Here is an 18,831-nt window from a genome sequence, read left to right as displayed (position 1 = left end):
TGCATGGCCAGGCCCAGCAGCAGGGCGCATAAGTCAGTGAAGTCTCCCTGGAGAGTTGCAGTCTTCACTGACACTGCCGCTCGGACATCTACAGGTAGCTGACTCGAGTTTGGTACATCCTCTGGCACAGGTGGGCTCTTCTTGCTAGAACATGACTATCTGACCCGAACCCGACGACAGGTGTCGGCTTTGGTTCGGGTCGGGTCGGGTCAGACATGCTCTATCACCACCTCCGGTAAGTGGCTCCAATGTATTTTTTTATGTTTAGAGATACAGCACTGAAACAGGCCCTTCGGCCCACCGAGTCTGTGCCGACCATCAACCACCCATTTATACTAATCCTGCACTAATTCCATATTCCTACCACATCCCCACCTGTCCCTATATTTCCCTACCTACACTAGGGGCAATTTATAATGGCCAATTTACCTATCAACCTGCAAGTCTTTGGCATGCGGGAGGAAACCGGAGCACCCGGAGGAAACCCACGCAGACACAGGGAGAACTTGCAAACTCCACACAGGCAGTACCCAGAATTGAACCGGGACCCTGGAGCTGTGAGGCTGTGGTGCTAACCACTGTGCCACTGTGCACTTTTTGGAGTAGAAAGGTGGTTTTGTTACAGTTTTTTAAAGCTTGTGCAGATAAGCAACAAAGTGAAAAACGGAAGGTAGGTTCAGGTCGGGCGTGGGAAAAAATGAAAGGACTCAGGCCAGGCCGGGCTCAGGTCAGATGTGGTTCTGTCGGGCTCGGGTCAGGTTTCATTTGCAGACCAGAGCCGGCCTTTACTTCTTGCCATGGTCTACCGATGCTGTTTCTGTTGTGGAGCCTCACGGGCAGGTGCAGCTGCCTCCTGGCCCTCCCTCTGTCAGAGGCGCTGCATCACACCATGGGGATCCAAAAAGACAGTGTGTAGGAGATTGATGTCAGGTGATCAGTGAGACTCCACAGCTCTGTTTGCAGATATGAACTTGTCTTGGCAGCTTTCCCTTTGCTACTTCGCCCAGTAGACTCGATAATGGCCCTCAAGTGCCCACCTTTGCTGATAGCAGACCCTCTGACCCAGCAGTATGGGCACCTGGTACTGCCACCCAAAACCAAGCCCACCCTTGCAGATCACCCGACACCCAGTACCACCTTGGACAGCACCTGACACCCAATACTCCCTTACTCAACACCTGAGACCCTAATCGCTCAGTACTACCACCCGAAACCAAGCCTCCCGTTGCAGAATACCCAGCACCCCCTTGGACAATACCAGACACCCTGCTCACCTGTTATTACCACCCGAGATGCAGCCAACACATGCAGAGCACTCAGCACTGCAGCCCGACAATGACCTCCTTTCCCCCCTTTTCCCCTATGCAGTGCTGGTCATGGCTGTCTACCCGTCGCGACACTGATGTCCCGCTTCAGTGCTGCCAGCTTTCAATGTCTGGGCTTCCCCATGGAATCGTTTACAATTACATGCAAATGCATTAAAACTAACTGTTCTATCATTTAAATTACACTCCCATCGTATTGGGGCAATGACGCAGCCTTGATGCTTTACCACCACTGACTAAATCCGGACATCATGACGTTGGATTTCTGGGCGGATTCATTCGATGCTATTCTCCAGATCCCCATGCCTCAATTCCCACTCCAAACAGCCACACTAAACTCAGCCGCAAATTTCAGGGAAATCCCAAGGAGAGGTAGACAGCAATGTCAATGTTAGCACAGCAGGAGAAGAAATAAATTCAGACTGAAAGCCATTCAACATCAAGCTATAGTTTACTACATGACAATTGTTGGGAGGTTCCCCCATTCCTACACTTATTTCAATGGTGCTATAGTTTAGGCTAAGGGCGTGTTGTTCTGGGTAAAGCCACCACCTGATGTAATACTCAGCCACACAGCTGAGAAGTTCTGGCTTCAATCCCTAGCCCAGGATTGTTTTTGCATAATCTCAGCTGAGGCAGCAATTGAGATGCTACAATTAGCTCCAGCACCCCTGGGCTAGGGAGGAGGGAAATGATGTCAGGATTTCTGCTCCTGATTGCTGACTGGTAATTCCTGCTGAAAATTGTGCCTTAGTATTTGGCAAGAACAGGATTAGACTTGTGATGCTATCTGTGGTTGAATAGCATGATGACATTCACTGTCTCAGAACTGAACAATGGCCAGGCGGGTGAGGTGCTGCAAAGTAGTTCAAGTCCATGGAGGGAAAAAAGGGGATGAAAGAAAGAACGTTAATTCTATAATGAAGACATTTTAATCTGTTTTCTTTCACTGCTCAGTAATCTAAGGGTGATCCTCCCTTCTTCTGCCCACAAGTTGTCAATGTTACCTGTAAAACAACTTTTTTATAAAGTGAATTGGACTGTGTTATGTTGCACAAATTACTGTACCTAAAACCAATTTTTAAAAATATATTCATTCGTGGGATGTGGGCGTCACTGGCAAGACCAGCATCTAGTGCCCATCCCTAATTGCCATCGAGAAGTTGGTGGGGAGTTGCCTTCTTGAGCTGCTGTAGTCCGTGTGGTGTAGATACTAGTACAATGCTATTAGGGAGAGAGTTCCAGTATTTTGACCCAGCAACAATGAAGGAACGGCGATATATTTCCAAGTCAGGATGGTACATGACTTGGACGAGAACTTGCAGGTGGTGGTGTTCCCAAGTGCCTGCTGTCCTTGTTCTTTGAGGTGGTAGAGGTTGCGGGTTTATTTAAAAGCACAATTGATTTCTCTGTACAATATCTGGCTAATAAGGGAAAATAAGAACCTCTATTAACAGCAGGTGGTCGAGATGTAGGGCTGCACAGCACCTAGTCCTCCATATGCTAAATGGCTTACTGAGCTCAAAATATGATGGGCAAAAGCATGCATTCATTCCCAGCTGGATGATTGCCACCTGCCGTACCGGATAAGGTAGATGTGCCATGACAGGAATGTGTGTTGGCAACTTTTAAATTGCAAAATAATTTATTTAAATTAGTACTCCATCACATTTTGCTATTGCTTTCAGTTTTTGAAACGTCCCGGTGCTGAACTCTCACAGAACATCATGGCAATAACTGGCAGGAAAGCCCACCCTCACCGGGGCTATTGAAATGGATCATCCAGTACTGAAAGGCAATGATCCCTATCAATTTTCTTTGTTGTGCGTGACCTGTTTATTTCAATGCACAGTACAATTTTTTTGCCTGGCTGGTGCATGCACAGCATCTTAAAGGGGAGAGTTTGTGAGCACTCTGTGTGGTACCTTTATGATTTTTGCGCAGCCATACACAACTTAGAGGGATCACTGCTTACAGGCCAGTTGCTGGTTTGTCACTTCAGGCTGCTGCTTGACAGCCAGGCTCTTTTTGGTGTTTTTTTTTCAGTTTGGAAAGCTTACTTTGTCCACACAAGGGAAAAATTTGGCTGGTCTTGAACTGTTGTTGTTCTTTGCCACAGTAATTGTCTGGTTCCTCATCAGGGAACTCCTCTTTGCTGACGATGCTGCATTAACATCCCACACAGAAGAGTGTCTGCAGAGACTCATCGACAGGTTTGCGGCTGCCTGCAATGAATTTGGCCTAACCACCAGCCTCAAGAAAACGAACATCATGGGGCAGGACGTCAGAAATGCTCCATCCATCAATATCGGCGACCACACTTTGGAAGTGGTTCAAGAGTTCACCTACCTAGGCTCAACTATCACCAGTAACCTGTCTCTCGATGCAGAAATCAACAAGCGCATGGGAAAGGCGTCCGCTGCTATGTCCAGACTGGCCAAGAGAGTGTGAGAAAATGGCACACTGACACAGAACACAAAAGTCCGCGTGTATCAAGCCTGTGTCCTCAGTACCTTGCTCTACGGCAGCGAGGCCTGGACAACGTACGTCAGCCAAGAGCGACATCTCAATTCATTCCATCTTCGCTGCCTCCGGAGAATCCTTGGCATCAGGTGGCAGGACCGTATCTCCAACACAGAAGTCCTCGAGGCGGCCAACATCCCCAGATTATACACACTACTGAGTCAACGGCGCTTGAGATGGCTTGGCCATGTGAGCCGCATGGAAGATGGCAGGATCCCCAAGGACACATTGTACAGCGAGCTAGTCACTGGTATCAGACCCACCGGCCGTCCATGTCTCCGCTTTAAAGACGTCTGCAAACGCGACATGAAGTCCTGTGACATTGATCACAAGTCGTGGGAGTCAGTTGCCAGCGTTCGCCAGAGCTGGCGGGCAGCCATAAAGGCGGGGCTAAAGAGTGGCGAGTCGAAGAGACTTAGCAGTTGGCAGGAAAAAAGACAGAAACGCAAGGGGAGAGCCAACTGTGTAACAGCCCCGACAACCAATTTTATCTGCAGCACCTGTGGAAGAGTCTGTCACTCTAGTATTGGCCTTTATAGCCACTCCAGGCGCTGCTCCACAAACCACTGACCACCTCCAGGCACTTACCCATTGTCTTGAGACAAGGAGGCCAAAGAAGAAGAAGAAGAAGAAGAAGACTTCTAGATCAACTTTACTCTCGAGCAATGTATGAGAAGCCTTTAGCTTCACTGAGAAGGCTGTCACTGAGTTAGGGTACCTGCGGCAGTCACAATACGAACATCGAACCTGGTCATGGTCAGAACTGCCTGTCCCTGTTAAGACTAGCTTGGTCCTCAACTTGTGCAATGGGACTCTGTTCAAGCTGTAACAGGAGACATCAGCAACATCTCTCAGTTTGCAGTATACAAGTGTGCCAGGGCTTTCTATGCCACAAGGGCACCTATATCTCCTTCTTATCGAATCAGAGAAAGGTTACAGCACAGAAGGAGGCCATTCGACTTGTTGAGTCCATACCAGCTCTCTGCACGAGCAATTTAGCTAGTCCCACTTTCTCGCCCTTTCCCTGTACCCATGCATTTTTTTTTCACTTCAGGTGCTTATCCATTTTCCAATTCCCTTTTGAAAGCCATTATTGAATCTGCCTTAACCACAGTCTCAGTCAATGCATTCCAGATCACAACCACTTGCTGAGTAAAAAGAATTTTTGTCATATTGCCTTTGGTTCTTCTGCCAATCACTTCAAATCGGTGTCCTCTGGTTCTCGACCCTTCCGCCAATGGGAACAGTTTCTCTCTATCTGCTCTGACCAGACCCCTCATGATTTTGAACACCTCTATCAAATCTCCTCTCAACCTCCTCTTCTCCAAAGTGGACAACCCCAGCTTCTCCAATCAATCCATGTAACTGATATCCCTCATCGCCCATACCATTCTTGTAAATCTTTTCTGCACCCTCTCTAAACAAACAAAGAACAAAGAAAATTATAGCACAGGAACAGGCCCTTCGGCCCTCCAAGCCTGCGCCGATCCAGATCCTCTATCTAAACATGTCACCTATTTTCTAAGGGTCTGTATCTCCTTGCTTCCTGCCCATTCATGTATCTGTCTAGATACATCTTAAAAGACGCTATCATGCCCGCGTCTACCACCTCCGCTGGCAACGCATTCCAGGCACCCACCACCCTCTGCGTAAAGAACTTTCCACGCATATCCCCCCTGAACTTTGCCCCTCTCACTTTGAACTCGTGACCCCTAGTAATTGAATCCCCCACTCTGGGAAAATGCTTCTTGCTATCCACCCTGTCTATACCTCTCATGATTTTGTACACCTCAATCAGGTCCCCTCTCAACCTCCGTCTTTCAAATGAAAATAATCCTAATTTACTCAACCTCTCTTCATAGCTAGCGCCTCCATACCAGGCAACATCCTGGTGAACCTCCTCTGCACCCTCTCAAAAGCTTCTACATCCTTTTGGTAATCTGGCGACCAGAACTGCACGCAGTATTCCAAATGTGGCCGAACCAAAGTCTTATACAACTGTAACATGACCTGCCAACTCTTGTACTCAATACCCCGTCCGATGAAGGAAAGCACGCCGTATGCCTTCTTGACCACTCTATTCACCTGCGTTGCCACCTTCAGGGAACAATGGACCTGAACACCCAAATCTCTCTGTACATCAATTTTCCCCAGGACTTTTCCATTTACTGTATAGTTCACTCTTGAATTGGATCTTCCAAAATGCATCACCTCGCATTTGCCCTGATTGAACTCCATCTGCCATTTCTCTGCCCAACTCTCCAATCTATCTATATTCTGCTGTATTCTCTGACAGTCCCCTTCACTATCTGCTACTCCACCAATCTTAGTGTCGTCTGCAAACTTGCTAATCAGACCACCTATACTTTCCTCCAAATCATTTATGTATATCACAAACAACAGTGGTCCCAGCACGGATCCCTGTGGAACACCACTGGTCACACGTCTCCATTTTGAGAATCTCCCTTCCACTACTACTCTCTGTCTCCTGTTGCCCAGCCAGTTCTTTATCCATCTAGCTAGTACACCCTGGACCCCATGCGACTTCATTTTCTCCATCAACCTAGTGTTGCTGGTTGAGTGATAAATATTGGCCAGGACACCAAGGATAACTCTTCTGCTCTTCTTCGAAATAGTGCCATGAGATTTTTCACGTCCATCTGAGGGGGCAGATTGGGCCTCGGTTTCATCTGAAAGATGGATGTGGCTACAGCTTGTGAGGTGGAAGGCTGTTGGACTTCCAGTGAGGACACCAGATGGCCTTGGAGAATGACGCTAAGCAGCCCTGGGCAGACTGCGGTACCTTAGCATGGGCTGCAGGAGTTAGGCCTGGCTGGTTGTGTGGCACCATCACCCGATCACTGGTGGAGTGTCTGACGGGGGAACAGGCAGGCTGCCATCCTGAGATAGGTCAGTCAGTGACTCTCCCTTGAAGCAAAGGTCACTCTCATGTGGCCACTGCTCATCCAACCCAATGGCTCTGCACGAGAATAGAGTGCAAGAGTGATGTGAGGTCCTGTCCTTTCAACAGAAGCCCCCCAAAGCCAAGATGGCAGTCATTTGAGCTTCCATGCCAGCAGTTGGTGGCTGCAGATCACTCCCTCCTTAGCTTTAAGACAATGAGGTCAATCATAGCAATCCAACTGAGATCAGCTAACTCAGCACAGGCCAAGAATCAAAGCTGGGAGCTTCTGATTCCTAAGGCTCACATGCTATAATTACTCGCTTAAGATATTGCAAACACCCATAGCTCAGCTCCTCTGCTATCAGTATCTGTTTAAGTTTGTTTAAACAAGGAATATGTTGATTTCATTGCAAGCAGCATCTGACCCAGAACTGGACCTACTGGATTTGAATTTTAATTCATTTACCCTTCATTGTTAACAGTGGAAGAGTTTGAGTTACTGCAAATGAGGGGGGACATTTGGTTAAGATGTTTCCGAGCACCACACAATTCTTTCATTTACATTTTCAGTCTGAGGACCCTTGTTGAAAGAATACACACTATGACATTAGCTTGCCAAACAGAAAGGAACACTGGGCTCCTTGTTAAATTGGGGCAATGTAACGAATTACTAATCAATGTAAATACAGAGTTATTTACACAGTGTTTAATCAACAGGCAGATAGCATTGCTTTATATACTCAATAAATCTTTGAAGTTGGAAGGACAAGGCTGTTATAAAAGCCTATGAGTTCCTGGGCTTTATTAATAGAGGCATAGAGTACAAAAGCAAGGAAGTTATGCTGAACATTCATAAAATCACTGGTTAGGCCTCAGCTGGAGTACTGTGTCCAATTCTGGGCACCACACTTCAGGAAGGATGTCAAGACTTCTGAAAAGGTTTATTAAAATGATACTAGGACAAGTAACTTCAGTAATGTGGAGTGGAGAAGCAGGGATTGTTTTCCTTAGAGTGGAGAAGGTTAGTGGGAGATTTAATAGAGTTGTTCAAAATTATGAAGAGTTTTGCTAGAGTAAAGAAGAATCTGTTTCCACTTGGAGGAAGGTTCGTGACCAGTGGACACAGATGTAAGATAATTGGCAAATGAACCAGAGGAGAGATGAGGAAAACTTTATTTACACAGTGAGTTGTTGTGATCTGGAATGCACTGGCTGAAGCAAATTCAGTGGCAACTTTCAAAAGGGAATTTGATCTGTACTTGAAAAAGGAGAAATTTGCAGGGCAATGGGGAAAGAGCAGGGGCATGAGACCAATTGGATAGCTTGTTCAAAAGAGATACCAGAATTACTATGGGCTGAATGGCCTCCTTCCTTCTATGCTAAATGATCCTATGGTCATATTTCGTTATCACCTATTCTAAAAATCTTGTTTTTGTGGGCAGCACAGTGGCGCAGTGGTTAGTGCCGCAGCCTCACAGCTCCAGCGACCCGGGTTCAATTCTGGGTACTGCCTGTGTGGAGTTTGCAAGTTCTCCCTGTGACCACGTGGGTTTTCGCCAGGTGCTCTGCTTTCCTCCCACAGCCAAAGACTTGCACATTGATAGGTAAATTGGCCATTGTAAATTGCCCCGAGTGTTGGGAGGGGAATTGAGGGAAGGTGGGGATGTGGTAGGAATATGGGATTAGCGTAGGTTTAGTATAAATGGATGGTTGATGGCTGGCACAGATTCGGTGGGTCGAAGGGCCTGTTTCAGTGCTACTGTATCTCTAAATAAAAAAATTAAAATAAATATTCCTGACTTGCAAAGGATTTCCACATCATTTTTTTGTGTTTGTTAGGATAAGGCATGACTGACCTTTCACTTATGGGACTGATTACGAGCAATCACTCCCAGATAAGCACACTGCTACCTGCCCTTATTCAAAAGGAGCACTAGTCAGATATAGGTGCACAACCCTGTCACACAAGTTCTCCAACCTGCTTTCCCTGTGTGCAGCTCCCCAAGTCAAGTGCAAGATCAGTAATTTTACTCTTTAGACTTTAAGCAGCTTTATTAAATCTCATTTTCTTGGCTTATGATGCAAATAGTACTTCAAAAATACTAATAATTTCTGCTGAATTTTGAAGATGAATTTTTCACAAAAGTAAAAATCCAGTCTTTAAAAATAAAGATCGGTAAAGTCGCTGTCCAGAGGTTTGGAGCGAGTGGAACAGTTTAGGGCAGTTTCTGATGAGCACTTTTGAGCTATGCTAAAAGAAAATTCTGTGGAACAGTTGCAGCCCGCCTGTGCCAGTACTAACGATGAGTCAGAAGTGTGTGACAAGGAAAGTATGATTGGAAAACGTATTACAGGAAGCAAATGAGTGATGTGTGTGAGACCTTTAACGCATTACAGATGAAATATCATTCAACTAGTGTGTGATAAAATGCTGTAACATTCTACTTGGGAGCTAAGAAACTATACAACAACAGCAACAAAAACAACTTGCATTTATATAGCACATTTAATGTAGTAAAACATCCCAAGACATTTCACAGAAGCGTTATCAAACAAAATTTGATATGGAGCCATATAAGGAGATATTAGCACAGGTGACCAAAAGCTTGGTCAAGGAGGTAAGTTTTAAGAAGCAGCTTAAAGGAGGAAAGAGAGGTCGAGAGTCAGAGAGGTTTAAGGGAGGGAATTCCAGAGCTTAGGACCTTGGAAGCTGAAGGCAATGGTGCAGAAATTAAAATCGGGGTGCTGAAGAGGCGAGAATTGGAAGAGTGCAGATATCACAGAGGGTTGTGGGGTTGGAGAAATTTACAGGGAAAAGGGAGAGGTGAAGCCATGGAAGGGATTTGAAAGCACGGACACAAATTTTAAAATTGAGGCGTTGCTTAATGAGAAGCCAATGTAAGTCAGCGAAAACAGGGATGTTGGGTGAACGGAACCTGGTGAGAATATACAAATGGCTGAAGTTTAGTTAATCTCAGATGAAGTGGCAGTTGAAAGGGACAATTGGCCACAATGGGCCTGAGGTTATGAAGGAGAAAAATTAACAAAGTTTCCCCTCCCGTTTACTACCTACTGATCTGTGCTAGAAAGTACCAATGTGCTGACTATCAGTGACAACAGGATTGGCCTTGCTTATACCATCTAAGGTTGAATGGCTTCGCTTACATTCACTGTTTTAGCTCAGACAAAGATTGGCCATTTGGCAGCACCCATGGAACGATACTCCAACAAGTATGGAACCATACTCCAACACGAATCAGGAGATACATGTGGAAGAAATCTTAAAAATTCTTCCCGTCAGGACTTCTTTTAAAAATAAAATTTAATTAGGAAATAAAATCTTAATTTGCTCTTCGCTGACTTTCTATCCACCAACTTCTCCAAAGCTCAGTTGCCCATTTCCAGTTGAAACTAAGTCATACTTGCCCATCATTCTTTACCTACAATGTCACCCTGCCCTTTAGCACACCAAATGTAAAATCTTTGCCCTCATGTCTTCAAACTCCTCTATGGCCTCACCTCACCATCTCTACAACCTCCCCCCATTCTCATATCCCCTCCTAGGCCTTTCAGTCATCAGTACCCACTGTTGAGGCATTAAATGAATGAACAGAAATGAGCAGGAAATCAATAAAGATGATTATAAGAAAAAAGGTTATTAATGAAAACTCACTGAAACAAATGAAGTAAGTAAGGTTTTTATTTCAAAATTTGAAAGTGGTGAAATCACATAACAACTTTTCAGCTGCCAAATTAAGTTATGCACAATGACTAACAATGATTCAAATTAAAGCTGAGCAATAATAATTAAGGATAATCTTTCCAACGTACTGCTTTACAAAATGCATTCTACATGTAGGTAATAGCTTTTCTGCTTGTGTTTCTAAAACAATTGCATTGATGTTGCTAAGCAGTTTCAAAACACACATGTTCTAAAATAAATATCCTGGCAACAGAACATACATTCTTTCTTTCTTTTGGGCCTCCTTATCTCGAGAGACAATGGATACGCGCCTGGAGGTGGTCAGTGGTTTGTGAAGCAGCGCCTGGAGTGGCTATAAAGGCCAATTCTGGAGTGACAGGCTCTTCCACAGGTGCTGCAGAGAAATTTGTTTGTTGGGGCTGTTGCACAGTTGGCTCTCCCCTTGCGCCTCTGTCTTTTTTCCTGCCAACTACTAAGTCTCTTCGACTCGCCACAATTTAGCCCTGTCTTTATGGCTGCCCGCCAGCTCTGGCGAATGCTGGCAACTGACTCCCACGACTTGTGATCAATGTCACACGATTTCATGTCGCGTTTGCAGACGTCTTTATAACGGAGACATGGACGGCCGGTGGGTCTGATACCAGTGGCGAGCTCGCTGTACAATGTGTCTTTGGGGATCCTGCCATCTTCCATGCGGCTCACATGGCCAAGCCATCTCAAGCGCCGCTGACTCAGTAGTGTGTATAAGCTGGGGATGTTGGCCGCTTCAAGGACTTCTGTGTTGGAGATATAGTCCTGCCACTTGATGCCAAGTATTCTCCGAAGGCAGCGAAGATGGAATGAATTGAGACGTCGCTCTTGGCTGGCATACGTTGTCCAGGCCTCGCTGCCGTAGAGCAAGGTACTGAGGACACAGGCCTGATACACTCGGACTTTTGTGTTCCGTGTCAGTGCGCCATTTTCCCACACTCTCTTGGCCAGTCTGGACATAGCAGTGGAAGCCTTTCCCATGCGCTTGTTGATTTCTGCATCTAGAGACAGGTTACTGGTGATAGTTGAGCCTAGGTAGGTGAACTCTTGAACCACTTCCAGAGCGTGGTCGCCAATATTGATGGATGGAGCATTTCTGACATCCTGCCCCATGATGTTCGTTTTCTTGAGGCTGATGGTTAGGCCAAATTCATTGCAGGCAGACGCAAACCTGTCGATGAGACTCTGCAGGCATTCTTCAGTGTGAGATGTTAAAGCAGCATCGTCAGCAAAGAGGAGTTCTCTGATGAGGACTTTCCGTACTTTGGACTTCGCTCTTAGACGGGCAAGGTTGAACAACCTGCCCCCTGATCTTGTGTGGAGGAAAATTCCTTCTTCAGAGGATTTGAACGCATGTGAAAGCAGCAGGGAGAAGAAAATCCCAAAAAGTGTGGGTGCGAGAACACAGCCCTGTTTCACACCACTCAGGATAGGAAAGGGCTCTGATGAGGAGCCACCATGTTGAATTGTGCCTTTCATATTGTCATGGAATGAGGTGATGATACTTAGTAGCTTTGGTGGACATCCGATCTTTTCTAGTAGTCTGAAGAGACCACGTCTGCTGACGAGGTCAAAGGCTTTGGTGAGATCAATGAAAGCAATGTAGAGGGGCATCTGTTGTTCACGGCATTTCTCCTGTATCTGACGAAGGGAGAACAGCATGTCAATAGTCGATCTCTCTGCACGAAAGCCACACTGTGCCTCAGGGTAGACGCGCTCGGCCAGCTTCTGGAGCCTGTTCAGAGCGACTCGAGCAAAGACTTTCCCCACTATGCTGAGCAGGGAGATTCCACGGTAGTTGTTGCAGTCACCGCGGTCACCTTTGTTTTTATAGAGGGTGATGATGTTGGCATCGCGCATGTCCTGGGGTACTGCTCCCTCGTCCCAGCACAGGCATAGCAGTTCATGTAGTGCTGAGAGTATAGCAGGCTTGGCACTCTTGATTATTTCAGGGGTAATGCTGTCCTTCCCAGGGGCTTTTCCGCTGGCTAGGGAATCAATGGCATCACTGAGTTCCGATTTGGTTGGCTGTATGTCCAGCTCATCCATGACTGGTAGAGGCTGGGCTGCATTGAGGGCAGTCTCAGTGACAGCATTCTCCCTGGAGTACAGTTCTAGGTAGTGCTCAACCCAGCGGTCCATCTGTTTGCGTTGGTCAGTGATTATGTCCCCCGATTTAGATTTGAGGGGGGTGATCTTCTTGATGGTTGGCCCAAGAGCTCTCTTCATGCCATCATACATTCCTCTGATGTTTCCGGTGTCTGAGGCCAGCTGAATATGACTGCATAGGTGTTGCCAGTAGTCGTTTGCGCAACGCCTAGCTGTTCTTTGTGCAGTACTTCTGGCTGCTTTAAGTGCTGCGGATGTTAAATCGCTGGGGGCTTTCTTGTAGTTCAAAAGTGCAATGCGCTTAGCGGCTATGACAGGTTCCAGCTCTTCATTATGAGATTGAAACCAGTCTGCATTTCTCTTCGCACTTTTGCCGTAGGTGGTCAAAGCTGACTCATAGATGGCGTCTCTGATGTGGGCCCACTTGGTCTCAGCATCCCCTGTGGGAGTGTTTTGAAGGGCTGTTACAAGTGAATTTAACATTCTTTAACATATCTTTATTCACACCTTAAAGGTAATGATACCTACAACATTCTAATTAAATGTAAATAAAGTTCCCATCTCCTTTAATTCAGAGAACTGTAAGTTCTGGTAAAAGTGCAATTACAAGTTTCATTGATTGTGTGAACAGCACAGATACAGAAATAGCAGTACTTTATGTTCATGTGTTTGAAGGTTTGACTACAATCCTACAGCAGGCTTCATTTCCATGTGACTGAACATTCAATTTCTGTTTGCAGAGCCACAAAAATTAAAATGAATTGTTGTTAAAACTATTTTTTCTATCAAATAACTGAGCACTGCATTGAGTTCAAAAAGTTGATTTGTAGATGTTATGGTGGCAATAATGTAAAAAGGAACAATGATGTACCTCAGAATGCCTACACCATCACATTTATGCTGAACTCCAGGACTGTGCTTGGTAATCAGGGTTTAGCAAATGAATACGATATTGCTGGTTTTACTGGTATTTCCCTAGTTGTACTGCTGTGCAATTCCACTAGTCAGGATTGAAAAAGATAAATACATGTTCAGACAATATAATGTGAAATGTACATGCGCAAGTTTTGTAATTATTTGAATATCTTCCCAGCTAAATAAAAAGCAGGGAGTCATGCTACATCACCCACCTCGCTGACCTACATTTGCTGTCAGTTAGCAACACCTCAGTTTTAAAATTTGCATCCTTGGTTTCAAGTCCCTCCATGGTCTTGTCCCTCCGTATCTCTGTAATCTCCTCCAGCTCTACAATCCCCCCCACCAAGATATCTGCACTCATCTAATTCTGGCCTCTTGAGCATGCCCGATTTTAATTACTCCACTACTGGCGGTCGTGTCTTCATCTGCCTGGGCCCCAAGCTTTGGAATTTCCTCCCTAAATGTCTAGACCTTTCATTCCTCCTTTGAAACAGACTTGAAAACCTACCTTTCACCTTGCTTTGATCATATGCCTGATATCTCCTTATGTGGCTCTGTGTTAAATTTTGTTTGATAGCACTCCTGCGAAGCATCTTGGGATGTTTAACTACATTAAAAAGGTGTCATATTTAAAGGAAAGTTGTTGTTGTTGTTGCAAACCAAGTTCAAGTTGTCCAAGTACATTGAGATAGCCACCACAGTAGATTTAGTGCCAACAATATTTTTTTGCTCATAACTGGTGTCATGGCAGACATCACAACCAGACTGCTTCAAGCAGCTGATGTGTGCGGATTGTTACGACCAGGTGAGAAAGGAGTCTCGGGGGGTTCCCTCTCAGCCTTTGCCTGGTTTAACCATAATAGGGTTTAATTTTAAAAACACCGTGTTTTTAGTTCCTCCTCAGTGAATCCTTATTCACTGCTCTCCAACTGTAAGGCAAAGAAATCAAACAGGTTTTCTTAAATTTAAACAAGAAAGGTGGAAGTTTATTAACCTTAAACTCTAATTCGGTTAACAACTACAAATACGCCTCACGACCACGCTAGCATGCATTCGCGATAAACACACATGCAGATAGAGACAGAAAAAGTAGAAAGAATAAAGGGGAAAAGTTTGAGGCAATAGCTGGGTGTATTTACAGTCCTTTAAGTTCAATGTGGAGTCTTTGGTTGCCGGTAAGTCTTGCCGTTTGTTGGGGTCCAATGCACACTTTAACTTGTTTTGATGTAGGAGTCTTTTCTCTGTTGAGGTTTAAGTGACTTCAGTGGGTCTGGAGGTTTGTGAGAAAGCGAGAGAGAGCTAGCCAGGAGAGAGGCTCTCTTGTTCCAGGTTCAGTGGCAATCTGCAATCTGTCTTCAAACTATCCAGTATCTAGTTCAAAAAAAGCCTAGGTCAGTAGGTTAGTCATGTGATCAGCTGGTTTAACCACTCCTGTGGATTCTCCATCTTAGCAGACACTGGAATGCGAGCTTTCTACATCTTCAATGTCTGGTGATCAAAATCCATTTGGGTTAATTGGACCAGGCAGTAGTTGCTTTGTCTCCACAAGCACCGTCTCTTAGTATGCAAATGTCATCCTGCCAAATGTCTGGTGATCTCTTTAAAGAAGTCATTTCTTCACTCCAGCCATAGTTTAAAATTAATGTTCATATGATGAAATTAATATGCCTCATTCTTGGCAGGTGGGGGTCCTTATGACAAGATGTTCTCATTGGTGGGTTTGCAACTGGGACAATCTCCAGTTGGCTGTTTAATATTGTAATCAGTCGTGGATTTTCACTTAATAAATTTACAGGGATGATGCCACAATTGTTAATCTTGCCGTGTGGATGCAATGTCTGCTTTGCCACTGTTGGCAAAACACCCACACCTAAAACTGACTAAGCCCACCCTCCATGAATGTGAGGGTATTTATTACAAGTAATGGGTACAGGAAGTGATTTCAAGTCTGTGATTTCAGCTTGAGTTTGGTAGTCACAGTTTATGATGATAGCTGAATTGGACACTGAGGTGACCGCCTTTCCAAGTAACCATTGATACTAAATAATCCACTAAAGTGAAACAATATCAAACAGAATAATCCTCTTACTGCCCTCCCAGGACCACCATTTAAAACATGTTCCATAACTCTCCATATTTGCCAGGCTCATTCAAATTAGTAGATTCGCATTGGACAGTGACAAGTCCATTAAGTTTGACATTACACCAGTCACTTGAGTTGACCAGGAACCACTGGCGAACTAAAGCAACTCTTTACAAAAAAGAATTTATAAAATCTAGTCCAATCGGATGAGAGGACAGTTAATATATATTAATACAAATAAGATATTCTCTTTAAGTCTCATACACTGTCACCTCCTGAGGGTTAGAAAAATGAAAAAAATAGAAACATGTTCTACAGCACATTTTGGTGTTTGCAACATTTACTGAATAATGTGTGATGATGGATCTAGTGTCAACCCTGCATCATCCTCAGTATACCAATATGGATAATTATGTGCCGCAAACAACTTAATCAAGCTGATTGCAGCAAATGAACGAACATATTGCTACACGTCCATTTCACAGAAATTCATATCCAACCACCCACATTCCACTGCTCCCCACTCCTAAAGCAGCTTTTTTGTTTCAAGCCAAACTCTTCTGTTATCTTCAACAACTCAACTCTTTATGGAGCCCAGGTTTCCACAACTTGAAAACTGTTACCAGCTCAGGAAAGTCTTTTTCTAAACCTCTTCAAAAATCCCGGATAGATGACAAGAAGTAGCTTATTGTCTGATAGGCAAGACCACTCTTATCCTTAAATGCACTCCTTCACAGCTTTGTTCTATTTAACCAATACTTCGGTCACCAATCCTATGAGCTTTTCTCCCTTGTTCTGTACCAACTCCAATACACCATTTTACACAATAACAACATACAGCACCATTAACCATACAAAATGTCCCAACCTTGATAATGTCATTTCACTATGGGCCTTGGTACCTCAGTTTGGTTTCTAAGTATTAATAACAATAATAAAATGATGAGTGGTAGCTACCTTTAAAAATTGACAACCCAAGGTGTACAGCCAAGGCCCATAGTGATGGACATCACTTTAACTGAAAAGGGTATATCAGAAAGCTTGGGTTTTAAATGTCTGAAGAGCGTAGAACTAAAGAACCCTAGAAATCAGCGAAATCAAGAAGAAATGTCATTGGCATAAGGCAGCTGGAGAACGATTAACTTGGTGAAAGATGTTCTTTGATCTGCCTGAACTGTGCTGGTCTTCCATGCAAAGAGCTGTCAAAGACCGAGTGTTGCAGACTAGAACATTCCAAGGTCCGAGACTACGTGCTGAGCGATGCACTAAAGCACGGGGCAGCCGCCACAAGTGGGGAAAGGCCACTGTTTAAGGCCCTCCACCATAGTATACTGAGGGGCTGGAAACTGTGCATAACCCCTCAGACTGTATGCACCAGAGAATGTTTGACATGAAATGTACATGTACATTGTCAATATAACCCGTAACAGCAAGTAAGTGAGGTACCTTATGTTCCTATATTGAAGGAAACGGATCTGTATTGCACTTTATGTAGTCAAATTTGAAACAGTTATGTAATGTACTTTTACAAATTTTATGAATAAAGTATGTTTCTGGAAAAAAATCATTTGAATACAGTACAATGCCAACATCAATCTGTAACAAGGAAGGTCACTAATAAGGAACTATACCTAAATAATTGGGTGAAAGGTGGTATTACAAGACTTTCTTGCTAATTTCACAGTGGGCACTTAAAATCCTACATATAAAAAAAAAATTTGTAATAAAACTTCATCTACAGTGACCACGATTGGAAAGCAAACTTATAAAAAGACTCAGGAAAAAAATCCAGTTTTTCCTCCATCTCAATTGCAAAATACATTATGTGGTTCCATTCTTAATCTCTGCAGCTCAGGATCAGGAGTGACATTGTGAACAGCGCAATTCTCGGCCAGAATAGACCCAAGCGAGAATTGCACTCTCTCCGCCGCCCCTGATATGAGTGCAAATTATTGAATGCATCAGGTTTGAATTACAAGCACACATACCACACCAAAGAACTTACTTTTTCCCGTACAATGGCAGAGGCTTAACTATCCAGGGGAAAGTCCCCTCTGCAAATTACATTTCTCACAATGTAAAGCTGAAATTGCGGCAATCATTCACCAGCACATGTAATAATATTCATCTTTATAACAATCACCAAGCAAGGGAATAAAAAGTTGACTGTGTGAATTAACCTGAAGGCGGATCTGTAGCGAACTAGCCCGAAATTCTGTTCCTTCTGCAGGCGTTTAACTACTGCCCAACACACATATTTCTCTGCAACATTTACAGTAAAATGCAAAAAAGACTGCAGGTTAATTATTAATTTCCTTAAAGTTGTCTATGCGCCCTTTGAACAGTGTAATTTCTTTAAACAAAAGTCGTAAATACATAAGGCTGCAACGTGAATCGTTCTAGATCCAATAGTTCTTGTTTTTAAATGTGCATGGAAAAATAAACTTTTTCTCTACACGCCAACTTGCAGTGCCAGCAGCTGAACCGAACAGGACTCACCCTGCTGTCCTTGCACAAGACTTCTCCTGACACCGGGAAGGCAGGAAACAGTGAACAGTAGGAGCAGGAGCTGCGGCTCTGCCACAAGGTGAAATGACAGAGACATGTTGCCCAGGCGCAGCAAAAGCATCCGTCCGATATTCGCCTGGCACAGCAATTTTAATGGAACGTAAACTACCGCCCAGCCTGGGTACCGCCCCGCCCTCGCCGAGCCTCCCCTACCCTATTGGCCACCGAAAGACCAGGCGCGCTCTCTAAGTGGCTACTCCCTCTGTCAATCATTTGGAAAAGTATTTCGGGCGTTCCTCTGCGAAGTGACAATTTGCAAAGTGACATCAGAGATGGAGGGTTTGCAATATTTTAGGAAAGCGGGACAGCTTCAGTATTTATCATATGCATGTGAATCAAACCTGCATTAGATCTTTGAGGGCTTATGTAATTTTTCTAATTACGTTTTTTTTTTCAAAAAGAACTTGAGTTTGGACAAGTCTTTGGTGCAATATTTTTTCAAGATTGCACAGGCATTTGAAAAGCGCCTGTCACGTCCGTAGGATGTCCCGAAGCCTTTCACAGCCAATGAAGTGATGTTGTAGGGAAACAGGCAGACAACTTGCAAGAAATAAAAACAGAAAATGCACAGCAGACAAATGGCACACTAAATGCCTACTCAGGTCTGCAAATGAGACCTGACCCGACAGAACCCCATCCAACCCCGAGCCTGACCCAGCCCGAGTCC

The 18,831-nt window shown here is 44.5% G+C and overlaps 1 protein-coding gene across 1 annotated transcript in view; it reads right to left on the bottom strand.

Moving 5' to 3' along the window:
- si:dkey-34d22.1 (discoidin, CUB and LCCL domain-containing protein 1) overlaps window positions 1-18,276 on the bottom strand; it is a 143,058-nt gene extending 124,782 nt beyond the window's left edge. The window contains exon 1 of the mRNA XM_068011694.1: window positions 18,096-18,276. Within this exon, the coding sequence (XP_067867795.1) occupies window positions 18,096-18,225 (130 nt within the window). The 5' untranslated portion in view covers window positions 18,226-18,276. The remainder of the gene's footprint in view (window positions 1-18,095) is intronic.
- Window positions 18,277-18,831: the final 555 nt, after the last annotated feature.

Source organism: Heterodontus francisci, chromosome 31 (genome assembly GCF_036365525.1).
Source record: "Heterodontus francisci isolate sHetFra1 chromosome 31, sHetFra1.hap1, whole genome shotgun sequence".
Lineage (NCBI taxonomy): Eukaryota > Metazoa > Chordata > Chondrichthyes > Heterodontiformes > Heterodontidae > Heterodontus > Heterodontus francisci.
The sequence above is the reverse complement of the archived record's forward strand: the minus strand, read 5'-3'. Positions and strand labels throughout refer to the sequence as shown.